Source organism: Protopterus annectens, chromosome 14.part0 (assembly GCF_019279795.1).
Source record: "Protopterus annectens isolate FY-2018-M chromosome 14.part0, PAN1.0, whole genome shotgun sequence".
NCBI classification, from domain to species: domain Eukaryota; kingdom Metazoa; phylum Chordata; order Ceratodontiformes; family Protopteridae; genus Protopterus; species Protopterus annectens.
In genome coordinates, this window is record NC_056748.1 from 1051416166 (window position 1) to 1051428633 (window position 12468).

The following is a 12468-nucleotide window of genomic DNA, read 5'->3' on the forward strand; positions in this document are numbered from 1 at the left end:
TGGTTTGTCGATCATGTCTTCCCAGACAGATAAATACTGGATCCCCTTTGAATGACACCAGAAGCTTAGCCAATTGTTGAAGTCAATCATTTTGTCCTTATACTGTGGTATCATTCTGGGCGAAGGCAGGATGCTACTCAGGGCTAGGGTCATACCTGCCTGGGTCACATTAATCCAAGAGCTCTTCCATGTCTCTTTTCATGTAGTCTAGGGAGGTACGTCTCAAGTCATTCACTCCAGCATGGACAATGACAGAGTCGTATTTGTACTTGTTGTGGAGTGACTTGAGTGCATGCGTTACGTGGCAGATCCTGGCACCTGACAAGCAGCAGACTGTAATTTTCTCCTTGGTCAGCCTGGTGAGTGGGACATCAGTGCCTCTGACTATAGAGTCACCTATGAATAAAGTGTTGGGTATACTGTCTTACCTTAGGGGCTGTTGTTGGGTGGCACACTGGTGGTATGAGCTATGTGTCACTTTGGTTGTGACTGTTTGAGTTTCGGCTTCGGAGGTCCTTGTTGCTTGGGCAGGTTAATGTTAAGGGCCACCGCATATGTGGGTTTAGTGTTGCTATGTGTGGGTGCTGATGGTGTGGGTTTTGAAGGGCTATGAGTTGCTTGAGGTGTAATGCAGGTGTTAACCTTCTCCTCTTGACTGTCTAGCACAGTCTTGACCGGTGAGAGCTTTGCTTCCAGTTATGCAAGTGCATCTCTTGCAGGTTGTAGTGTTGGGTGGTAGGAGGAGAGGATTGTCTGTGTACATGAGGCAGTTGCCACATTGCCCAGTATGCCCAGATTCACCAGGTGGACAGGAGAAAACACCGGAAGCTGACCCTTGACATGCCTGTTTAGGTGCTTTTTTGTAAAGTTTAAGAGCTGTTTTCCCTTACCTTTGGCAAGGTACTTTGCAGTTATAGGCTTAGTGCCTATGATTATTTTCTCCTTATTGACAAGGAGAGCTGAGTGCTTGTATCAGTTTCAGGCTTCCTAGTGCTTTCCAGCAGGTTCTAGAGCAAGTGCTAGTCACAGGGATTCAGATTTTAGTGCTAGTACTGAGAAACCAGCTAGTTCTAAGGGAAATTTTGAAGAGCAGACTTTCTGGCACCTGGAATAGTTTAACCGTAGCCCTGCAGTGCTGCACGATGTGAAAAATGTGCAAACACACGTGTTTTTAAGCCAGAAAGTTGAAAGGGATAGAAATTGGCCCAAAAAGGCTAATAAAATTACAAATTCAGAGCTAGAAACCACTCCTCTAGCGTTAGATAGGCAGTACAATGCTCACCAGTCCCACTGGTAAGCAGTAGGACTTCCCTCTACCACAGCAAGGTCTGGATAGCTCTGAACACAAAAAATAAAGTCCTAAGACAAGCAAAGCCTGGGATATGGACTGGCTAGGAAAGGTGGGAAACGAGCAAACAAGATAGTTTTTTTTTTGTTGTTGAAACAGGCTAAACAATGCAATAATACAGTAACTAAACACAGAAAAGGCTAACACACTTGAGTGTGTAGTCCTAAACAGTAAATGCAATTAGAACTCTACAAAATTCGCAATTTAAAACTTTTTAAATGAAGCAAGGCAAGTGCACAACTGAAAAACAATTTAAGAGGCAGTAACACAGCAGAATAAGTAGCTAGTCTATATATACAGAAAAGCAGCTTAAACACAAACACTTCAGACGCAGTGCAACTTTTTTTTTTTGGGGAAAGGGAAAAGGAGAAACAGGACTCATCAAATGTTCTCTCTATTAGGTAGAATGACCTAATGACACCAGACTGGGAGGAGTGTCCCATTACAGTAGGGGCGGGCAACTGCAAAGCCACCAAGTATAACAGCAAGGCACCAACAGGGAAGGAGGGTGGGGACAATACTAAAGTTATTAGCCTACAGACAGTAAGCACTACAAAAAGCCACAAAATGAACGTTTTCAAACAGATAAAGGAGCAATGAGACACTACAGAATGCTTTTAACTGCAAACAAATCATGACAAGTGTTAGATGTTACCTTCCTTTATAAATTTTTAAAAAATTTTAAATCCCAGATTTTTCTTTTGCAAAACCGTATTGTTGTACTTTACTTCATGAGAGAATTTAAAGATGTTGTGCACACTTTTCTGGGGCTCTGTCCTCAAAGATCCTTGCCAACTCCCTACTCCTACCAACAGTATTCTTGTCTAGTGAATGCCACAGGGAACCTCAACTAAACCACATTACATGTGTTAGAGTCAACATATTACAAAACTGCAAAATATGTATCAGCTGTACATACTCAACACATTGGTATATACATTAACTTGGATGGATGTCTTTCTCATGAAATTAACTTAACCATACATTTACAGTGGCTATAAAAAGTGTACACACCCCTGTTAAAATGTAAGGTTTTTGTGATAAAAAATTAGACCACAATAAATCATTTCAAAACTTCTCACCTTTAATGTGAGCTATAACCTGTACAATTCAATTGAAAAACAAACCTTTTAGGGGAATAATATAAAAAATAAAAAATGTACAATAAGCTGGTTGCATAAGTGTGCACACCCTTAAACTAATACTTTGTTGAAGCACCTTTTAATTACAGCATTCAGTCTTCTTGGGTAGGAGTCTATCAGCATGGCACATCTTAACTTGGCAATATTTGCCCACTCTTCCTTGCAGAAGTGCTCCAAATCTGTCAGATTGCAAGGGCATCTCTTGTGCACAGCCCTCTTCAGGTCACCTCACAGATTTTCTATTGGATTTAGGTCTGGGCTCTGGCTGGGCCATTCCAAAACTTTAATTTTCTTCTGGTAAAGCCATTCTTTTGTTGATTTGAATGTATGCTTGGGGTCATTGTCGTGGTGAAAGGTGAAATTCCTCTTCCTCTTTCTAGCAGATACCTGAAGGTTTAGGGCCAAAACAGACTGGTATTTGGAACTTTTCATAATCCCCTCCATCTTGACTAAATCCCCAGTTCCAGCTGGAGAAAAGCAATTCCAAAGCATGATACTGCCACCACCATGCTTCACAGTGGGGATGGTGTTCTTTTGGTGATGCAAATATACCTTTTGGAATTGTGGCCAAAGTTCAACCTTGGTCTCATCAGACCATAACACATTTTCCCATACTTTTGGGAGACTGTATTGTTTTGCAAATTTTAGCTGGGACTGGATGTTTTTGTGTAAGAAAAGGCTTCCGGCTTGCAACCCTACCCCATAGTCCAGACATATGAAGAATACAGGAGAGTGTTGTCACATATAGTACACAACAAGTACTTGCCAGAAATTTCTGCAGCTCCTTCAGTGTTGCTGTAAGTCTCTTGGCAGCCTCCATGACCAGTTTTTGTCTTGTCTTTTCATCAATTTTGGAGGGATGTCCAGTTCTTTGCAACGTCACTGCTGTCCCATATTTTCTCCACTGTTTGATGACTTTAAATGTCTTCACTGTGTTCCGTGGTATATCCAATGCTGTAGAAATTTTTTTGTACCTTCTCCTGACTGATACCTTTCAACAATGAGATCCCTTTCATGCTCTGTAAGCAGTCTGTGAACCATGGCCTTTGCAGTAGCAGGCAACTGAGTAAGTGTCAGAAAAATCCTACTAGGACAGCTGAACTTTATTTGGGGTTAATCAGAGTATCTTTAATTGATGGCAGGTGTGTACCCAATAAGACTGAAGGATGTAATTAAATCAAAAGGTGCTTCAACAAAGTATTAGTTTAAGGGTGAGCACACTTATGCAACCAGTTTATTTCATGTTTTTTTTTATTTTTTCCCCTAACAGATGTTTGTTTTTCAACTGAATTGTACAGGTTACAAATCACATTAAAGATGAGAAAAGTTTTGAAATAATTTATTGTGGTCTCATTTTTTTTATATCACAAAAACGTGGCATTTTAACAGGGGTGTGTAAAGGTGGGAAAAGTTTTGAAATAATTTATTGTGGTATCTTTTTTATATTACAAAAATGTGGCATTTTAACAGGGGTGTGTACACTTTTTATATCCTCTGTACCTATAGAATCTTGCATAATTGCAAATGTCCTTCAATTTCCTCTTTTCTAATAATTTAGAGAACTGCAAGGCTCCTGAGGTGATCCAATAAAAAAACTACTTGTGGTGTATAAAACATCCTCAAACACAGGCGATACAGCCCTGAGCTGCTTGCATAGTCATTAAAATTCCATTCCCAAAATTCTGTTCTCATAATAGTCCAAACAGCTTGATATGACACAAGCATATCTCCTTACATATTTATTTATATGGTTTCTAATAGTCTTTTTGGATTATGACTTGCATCTTACAGCAATCACATGATCTGCCCAGTGTAAAAATAATAAAGCTTTGACTTCCACTTTGAGATAACAACCACTTAGGCATCCTTCTCCATGTTGTATCCCCAACTACTAAGAAAGCTCTGTCTAAAAGTACTTGACTTTCAGAAAAAACTCCACTGGAGTCAAAAAGGTACCAGAGAGGGCATAAAAAGCCTTCACTTTATGTCCCAAGGGACGGGTGGAGACAGAAGTGTAGCAGAGAGGTTTAGTTCTGATGAAAGGCTACAAAGACCAGTAATTGTCATCACTGCCTGTATTCAAAAGAGAATGCAGTGATATCAGTTATACCCACTGCGTGGGACTAACGGTGCACACCTCTCCAAAAGGAGTATACCCTCTCCTATATATTCACTTGGTGTTTAGTTTACAATACAATCCATGTTTTGCTCCAAATCCTGCTGACTAAAATTGCAGGTATAACCGGGCAACTGTGGAAAAAATATTCCTCTCCATTTGTTAAGCATGATGCAGTAAATTTTGATGAAAACCAATGACGACCATTATTGTAAGCCTTGGGTCAGTTGATAAACTCTTCCTATATGTTATCAGCTGAAGATATTTTTTCACATATCTATGCTATGTATGGAGCTGTCATCACCCCATTGGTCTTCTGGCCCCAACACTAGCCTCTAAAATCCACACAGCAAAGCTACCAGGACAAAATGGACAAGGATAATTGTTTTGTGGCATAACTACACTGAACACTCTCCTTGTAGATACTGACACCAATCAGCATTTGGCAGTGTCCTTCTGCCATTACCACTCTGGAATGTGCTGGTGATTAGAGGAGTGTATTGACTATGACACACAACTTTCTCACTTCGAGCCAGTAGAATGAAATATTGTAGCTGAACCATATCCAAAATGGAACAGCCAATGCTTGATCACTCAGTCTTCCCTTACTCCACTGATTCTTACCATGCTCCAGCTTTTAAAGGACTCCAGGTTCCCACAAATGGTTAAAAATTAAACCTCCAGGCTTTCCCCTGACCAACAGCTTAATTTCAGCTCTCACAATGTGAAAGATGAAAGTGACAGATAAGGGAGAGTGATTCTGCTTGTTTTAGTAAAGTTCAATACTGGCTAGTAAGTGCACTGCCTGGATGCCAGCAAAGAAGCACCTTAGAGAGCCTAAAAGAAAACAAACAAGAAAAGGTGGAGAATACACTAACTGGGAAGAATCCTGCAGCTTTTCAGGAAAAAGCATTTCAAGCTCCAGCTTTGGTACAAGACATGGCTTCCAGCACTTCTGAAAAATAAGTCAAATGTGTTCAAAGTTTATTAAAAAAAAAAACGAAACAATGAAGGCGTATATCAACTAAAATAACAAAAGGCAGGAAAATGGAAGAATCTTTGTACAGCTACAGAGGAACTGCAAAAAACTGGCTAAAAAAAGGCTGGATGAGTACGAGACTTTCAAAAAATGTTACAGTTACAGGACAGAGCATGCAGAGATACCCGAGATTTTCAGATTTTGCACATTTACTGGAAGGAACAGACTATTAATTTTATGAAAGCACAAATAAGTAACTAGATTAGTATTCTACAGCATGAGTTAACTTAAGGCACATGTGCATGCTCCAAACCTGGCCATGAAAAAGCAGCCAAGACCTGTATTAGTAAAGATGCAGTCATACCAGCAAAAAAAGTTGATACCTTAAAAACTGTGGGAGAAGGGCAAAATATTAACTGGAGACAGTAAAGTATTTGTGGAAAATGATTATTTATTGTCACTAGGCAGAAGAGAAGTCAATTTGTCCCAGCAGCCAGAGAATGTTGAGAAGTGTGAGATTCAAGCTGATCCAACTATCTTCAGAATATTTTTTTTCTTCAAGGATTTAAGTAATTTTTGATGCAGGACAGGCTAAGAAAGAAATATAGACACCTGTCCAACAAAAAGTGAGCCATCAAACATCAGTCTCTGCTTCTCATTCTTCTGGTAATAAAGCTCATACAGAGACTTTGCCAGTGAAGCCTTTTCCAATATCCAAAAGAAAATGCTTGAGACAGAAAAAAAGCACAAGAGTTGACTAGAAGATTCTGGAGCACCTTGGTCTTGGGAAATTGAGCTGAACAAAAAGACCAGCAACACTGAAATTAGTGAATAAATGCAAAACTAAAAAGCCTCTATCACATGTGTGAAATATGGCTTTACAAGAAAAAAAGTCTGAGAAAGACAGGATTTTTGTTTACTTTGTTAAAACTGTAGGAAGACTGACAGGCATTTGTCCCACGTCATGTCATCAATGTTTGGAAGGACACTAAAAAGGAAAAAAAGAGAGAGAAAGAGAAAGCAACTGTAAGTAAAATAATGTATGTTCTTAATAGCATTTATATAAAACATTTCATGATAAAATTACATGTTATACAGTATAGCATTTTAGTGAATGCTGTATGTGATAAAGATACTAAAGTAAATAAGTAATTTGTTTCTTTTTTAGTTTTAAGATACAGAGGCATTACACTAAAAAGAGAAGGCAGACTGGACAAAAGCAAGTTTAAGTTAATAGTCAATCTTGGGCTGTTGGGATGAGGGATGGGGTTGTAAAAGTGCACCTGTTATACTACATGTAGACTTGAAATTTTTCTTTTACTTTTGCATATGTGAATGTCGAGATTAATGCCTGTGACAATCTAATGACAATTTTTTTTCCTACGCAATTTTTTTTTTTTTAACAAAAGATCACAATGTAATGAATAGTTTTCCTTCAGCAAATGAATGTTAATGTGAGTTAAGAACATTCTGTGCTTATGTTTCATGGAAACATGCTGACTAAAGGTAAAAGCAATAAACAGAGGTCTGGACATCATTTACAGAGGAAAAACTTAAAATTACAAGGTACAAAGACTGCAGCCAAGTAAAAAAAATAAGGTTTGAAATTACTGGAAGTGAATTAGACAGAGCAGATTTTCTGGTAACTAAATATTTTAATACGTTTACTAGAACAATGTAAGATTTAGTTTTATTAAAGCTAATCTTGAGGCTAAAAGTTAATGTTTTCTCAAGGCATACAAGCTGTTTCTCACATTTGCAAGGGGAATAAAGATAAGGAAAAACAGACAGCAATTAGTTTAAGTAGGACCACAGGCTGTAACATGTGCTTTAGCATGGATAACTTTAATTTTAGGTTAGTTAATGCCCGTGGGTGCAGCAGTTGATTTGGTATAATTGTTCCCATCAGGAAGATATATGTAGTTTTGGGTGTTTCTTTTAAGTTAATAGGTTATAGGTGTGTGTGTGTGTGTGAGGGTTTTCATTAAAACAAATATTGTAACAAGTCACATAAGCTCAAATAGAGACAAGAAACAACTACTGATCAATCTGTCAAACATTAGTGGGTGTATGTAACACAGAAGACAGAAACAAACATTTAAAAAAGCTGTCATATATAATAGGAGGAATAATAAATTCATAATAGCTACACTAAACATTTTAGAAAGTGAGTTCACATGTACAGACAAAAAGTATTAAATCATATTAAGAAATAGAAAGTCCAAATATCAGTGCTACAGGAGACGCATTTGGAAAGAAGCAAGCATGTGAACTTGATAAAGAAATAATTTCAGGATGGATATTCAAGCAGAATATCAGGGACAAAAAAGGGCTTATACTAATTGACAGAACAACTCCAACAGTGACAGAAGAGGAAAAAAATGACAGCAATGGTAGATTTGTGGTAGTAATTGTCTACTGGTAAGGAAGGAGGATTACGCAGGCATGTAATTATATTACACCTAAAACTACCATTATTTATTATAAGAAGTAATCAGCAGTGAATACAACTTACAAGTGGGGACTGGGACTTGATTAGTTAGGCTGTATCTGGGGGACATAGAAAAGTATATATAACAAAAAAGGGCAGACTTTGGAAGAAATTTATAAAAACATTTGATATGGAAAACTTGAATTCAATAATAGGAACAATGAGAGAATTTACATACTATTCCCCAAGATACATTAAGCTGGGCTAGACTAGGCATGAATTATATTTCGCAGGAACATGTACATTAACTGAAAGCTACAATACAGATTGAGTAACTATTTCAAATCATGCGCTACAGCAACTAAGATATAAATGCAGGGTAATGAAATACAAATGAGACACTGGCAACTGCTCACCTACCTGTTAGAGAGGAATTTAAGGAATGGGTAATGGAAATAATTTGAGATACTGGAGGTCAGAAATTTCTTCGTACATTATAGCTAATGAGTGAACTAAAAATTGAAGTGGATTTTAAAATATGGTAGAAATAAAAGATAAATAGATATGGTTAAGATCTCACAGAATAGGTGCAGATGTGGAATGCTAAAGAGTAAAGGGAATATCTGGATAATACACAGGTTTAGAAAGGGGCGGCCACGGTGGTGCAGTGGTTAGCATTGTCACCTCACAGCAAGAGGTTCTCCGGTTCGATCCTCGGCTGGGGTGCCTTCTGTGCGGAGTCTGCATGTCCTCCCTCTGGTCGCATGGGTTTCCTCTGGGTGCTCCGGTTTCCTCCCACATCCCAAAGACATGCTGTAGGTGGATTGGACACTCCAAATTGGCCCTAGGTGTGAGTGTGTGCATGTATGTGCCTTCAGTGGAAGGTTGGGTGCCGGGCAGGCAACTCGACACCGTAAAACTCCACTGCCAATCATGAACGGACAGGTGATCCACTGTAGCGACCCCTAACCGGGAAAAGCCGAAAGATGAAGACAGGTTTAGAAAGATCGCTGTTAATAAACTGTTACTTCAAGGCACAAAAACCTTTAGCACAACGACTTAGGCAACAGAAAGTAGAAAGGACTGTTGTCAAACTTAAGGAGCCTATAAACCAAAAAAGACAGAATCCTGTAGAGGTATTAGATACTGTGGAAATTTTATGAACATTTGTATAAACCAATGGAAAGTGGAAATCAAGAAAAAATGCAAAAGAAAATATTTATGGAAGACTTGAGCATGCCAAGGACAGATGTAGATGAGGCTCAACAATTAACAGTTAAGACAGCAAGAGATGAGATAAAAATGGTGACACAATTTGCAGGGAACATCTCCAGGAATAGATGGTATTTCTATAGAAGTTTGGAAGCTAAAAGGGTGACAATATGCAGGGAAGGTCTCCAGGAATAGATGGTATTCCTGTAGAAGTTTGGAAGCTAAAAGGGAAGAAAGTGATAAAGATCTGGAAGATTTTAACAGTACTTTAAAAGAAGGGAAAGCACCATCATGTAGGTAAGAAAGCTATGGCAGCGGTTAATACCAAAAACTCTAAAGACCCAGCTTTATATAGGCCAATTCCAATTTTAAATCATGATTATAAAGTGTTTATATGTGTATAATAGCTAAAAGAATGGCAAAAGTATTGGCAAAATTGATAAATGTTGGTTTTGTAGTGGAGAAGAAAATGTTTGACAATATAAATAGAACAATGATGACTGCAAAGGGAAGCAGAATGTAGGAAAATACCATTGTTGTTGGTAGGTCTTGAAGTAAAGAAAGCATTTGACATAGTAAGCCGGGATTTTATGAGGAGGGCAATGGAAGCATCTTCCCTGATACAATAATAAGGTTAATTAGGAGTATATATGAGAGCCCAGAGACAAAAATTAAAATGGGAGGGTTCCTCTCTGATAAACAGTGTCTAAACAGAGGAACCAAGCAGGGGTGTCCTCTTTCCCCTTTATTTGGTCTGTATTTAGAGCCACTGACAAGGAAAATAAGGGACTCAGAAATTTAAGGATATAATCCATATAGTAACTGCAGACAATATTATTTTGTACCTATTAAAACCAGAAAAGGACATCTCAGTGTTGTGGAACATTTTAAGACAGTTTCAAGTCTTTTCGAGATACAAAATTAAAGCAAACAAAACAAAGGCTATAGCTGTAAAAGGTTTAACCACACAATTTTTTTCAGCAATAACCATATTTATGAGGACACAATAAAATGAAGTGTTCAGGAGCATGAGTTAAAAAGAATTATGTTATGGCATCTAAAGATGTGGGAAGAGTCTGAACAAAACAATACAAAAACTGGAAGTTCTTGTTTATGGATACAGATAGCAAGATAAAAGCAGTGAAAATGTTTAAGTCCCTTTAGTTGTATACACAAGTCAAGCATATTCTATCAACCAGAAGAGAAGTTGTGAACAGTAATTAATAAAGAGCTGAAGGATTTTACCTGGGAGGGGGAAGAGGGATAAGTTGATCCATCCAATAGAACAAGGTGGTTTAGGATCATCTGATTTAAAGGAATACTTCAGAGCTACACAGTTAAGACTCGTATACATAACACAACCAGAAAGCTATAATTCAAAGTAGAAAAGGATGATAAAGATGAAGCGGGGGGGGGTTTCAAGAAATAAGAAGTGTGTGATTTTGAATGCAGATCTTTAAGGAGAATAAAAACAACCATACGGAATATTATATTCAGCAACTAGCAGAAAGTATTCTAAGAACAAAGCCAATACAAGACTGGAGAAAAGAGAGTCGGCTGGTAGGGATGACTGCAATTGGGGTACAGAGAATAGGCAAGAGGAGGCTGGAATTTACTGGAGGAAATTGGCAAAGGAACCGAGGTATTTGGGATGAAATAACTAGAGAGGGAAAGTTAACAGAATGGGAAAAGGCTAAGAAGACATTTGGACTCCAGTCTGCCTTCCCTACCACAAATTGATATCAGAGTATAGGCAAAGAGAAAGGGATGGGGGAATTTTAAGTGAAAGACCTGCTCTGGTGGAGCTTTTAGCTGCAGAAGTTGCTGTTTAAAAGGGATAATAAGGAGGACATATAAAATACTGTACAATACCTATAGGACTCAATCAAAAAATGTTGGGAAGAGGGACTGGATAAGCAAATCACAACGAAACAATGGAAGGATGTATGTAGGACTTCTAAATATGCAACAAAGTCTAGAAGACTTAGAATTTTTGCTTGAAAGTGTTTGGATAGGTATTTGTACACCCCAGGCAGACTCCAAAGAATTGTTCCTCAGGTAGATCAAAAATGTTGGAGTTGTGATGGGGAAGAAAGCAGTAACTGGGAAGAAATGTTTTAGGAGTGTAATGAGTTGGCAGACAAACTCCAGAGTAGTCTGTCAAAATACTGGACGAGCAAATGGGTGTTACTAAGGAAATTATTTTTTTTAGCTGAGATACAGGATCTGAACTGCCTAGACATAAGGCGTTGTTAAGTTAAATTCTGGTGGCTTCCAAAAAATCAGTTGGTGGAAAATGGAAATCAAAAGCTAAACCAAATGTATTTGAAGTAGTGAACACAGTAACAGAGATAAAAGAACTAGAAGTGGGATCTTTGCAAAAGAATAGGAACAAATTACATAAAAAAATGGAAATTGTGGTGACAACACATTCAGAATAATATTTTTAGAGGAAAAATGAGATTTAAGGGAAGGCAGGAATTCAGCAATTTGTGTAATACTGGATTGATAACCGTATGAAATGTGATGCCTGTCTAACTGTGAACTTTTAACATGGTTTCTTTACTTTTACATAAAAGTATGTTTGGCTACGTTTTAAGTGATGATTCAATAAATATGTTAAAAAAAACACTTCCATAGCAATGGAGGTGGCGAAAAGAACTTCTAATAAGGTGTGAAAAAAAAACTCAAATGATGTGGACCAGCACCCTACAGGCTTGAATGAAATTAGAAGTCAGAAGGCTCTACAGCTGCTTAAGGAGGAAGACAAATCCTTGGAAAAACTTTTAGTCTGACCATTTCTAACTTCCACAGTCTCAACTGTAAGCAACATTTGTAAAACTGAAGGAGAAAAGTGAAAAAAAGCACAACAAACACTGACTCCAAAACACAGGTAATACATCTTGCCACAGAACTCCTGGGTCTGCCTACCCAAGCAAAAGCTTACGAAAGGATGAAATCAAGCAAGTCCTGTCTTCCACTTCTTACATCCAGTATTATGGGCTGTATTTAATGGTGGAAGCAATTAATCATTCACTGTGAACTGTAGTTGCCTCTTGGATAGGTATGAGGTAACACTTTTTAATCTCCAAACCACATTATATCTGACCTTCCTCTGCTACTAGGGGAAATACCTGGGGATTAGAAAATATCTTCAATAAAGAAATCAAGCATACCATTTCAGTTCCTCAAAATATTAATCTCAAAAAAGAAAAAAATAATAAATGGCAGCAGGTGTAC

The 12468-nt window shown here is 37.9% G+C and overlaps 1 protein-coding gene across 2 annotated transcripts in view; it reads right to left on the bottom strand.

The window, feature by feature from the left end:
- EEF1AKMT2 (EEF1A lysine methyltransferase 2) overlaps nt 1–12468 on the bottom strand; it is a 431633-nt gene that overhangs the window by 27389 nt on the left and 391776 nt on the right. Inside the window, exon 6 of one of the 2 annotated variants that reach the window (XM_044056867.1) lies at nt 6506–6573. The exons of the other annotated variant lie outside the window; for it this stretch is intronic. Coding sequence (XP_043912802.1) covers nt 6548–6573 — 26 coding nt within the window. The 3' untranslated portion in view covers nt 6506–6547. The remainder of the gene's footprint in view (nt 1–6505; nt 6574–12468) is intronic. 2 annotated transcript variants of the gene reach the window in all.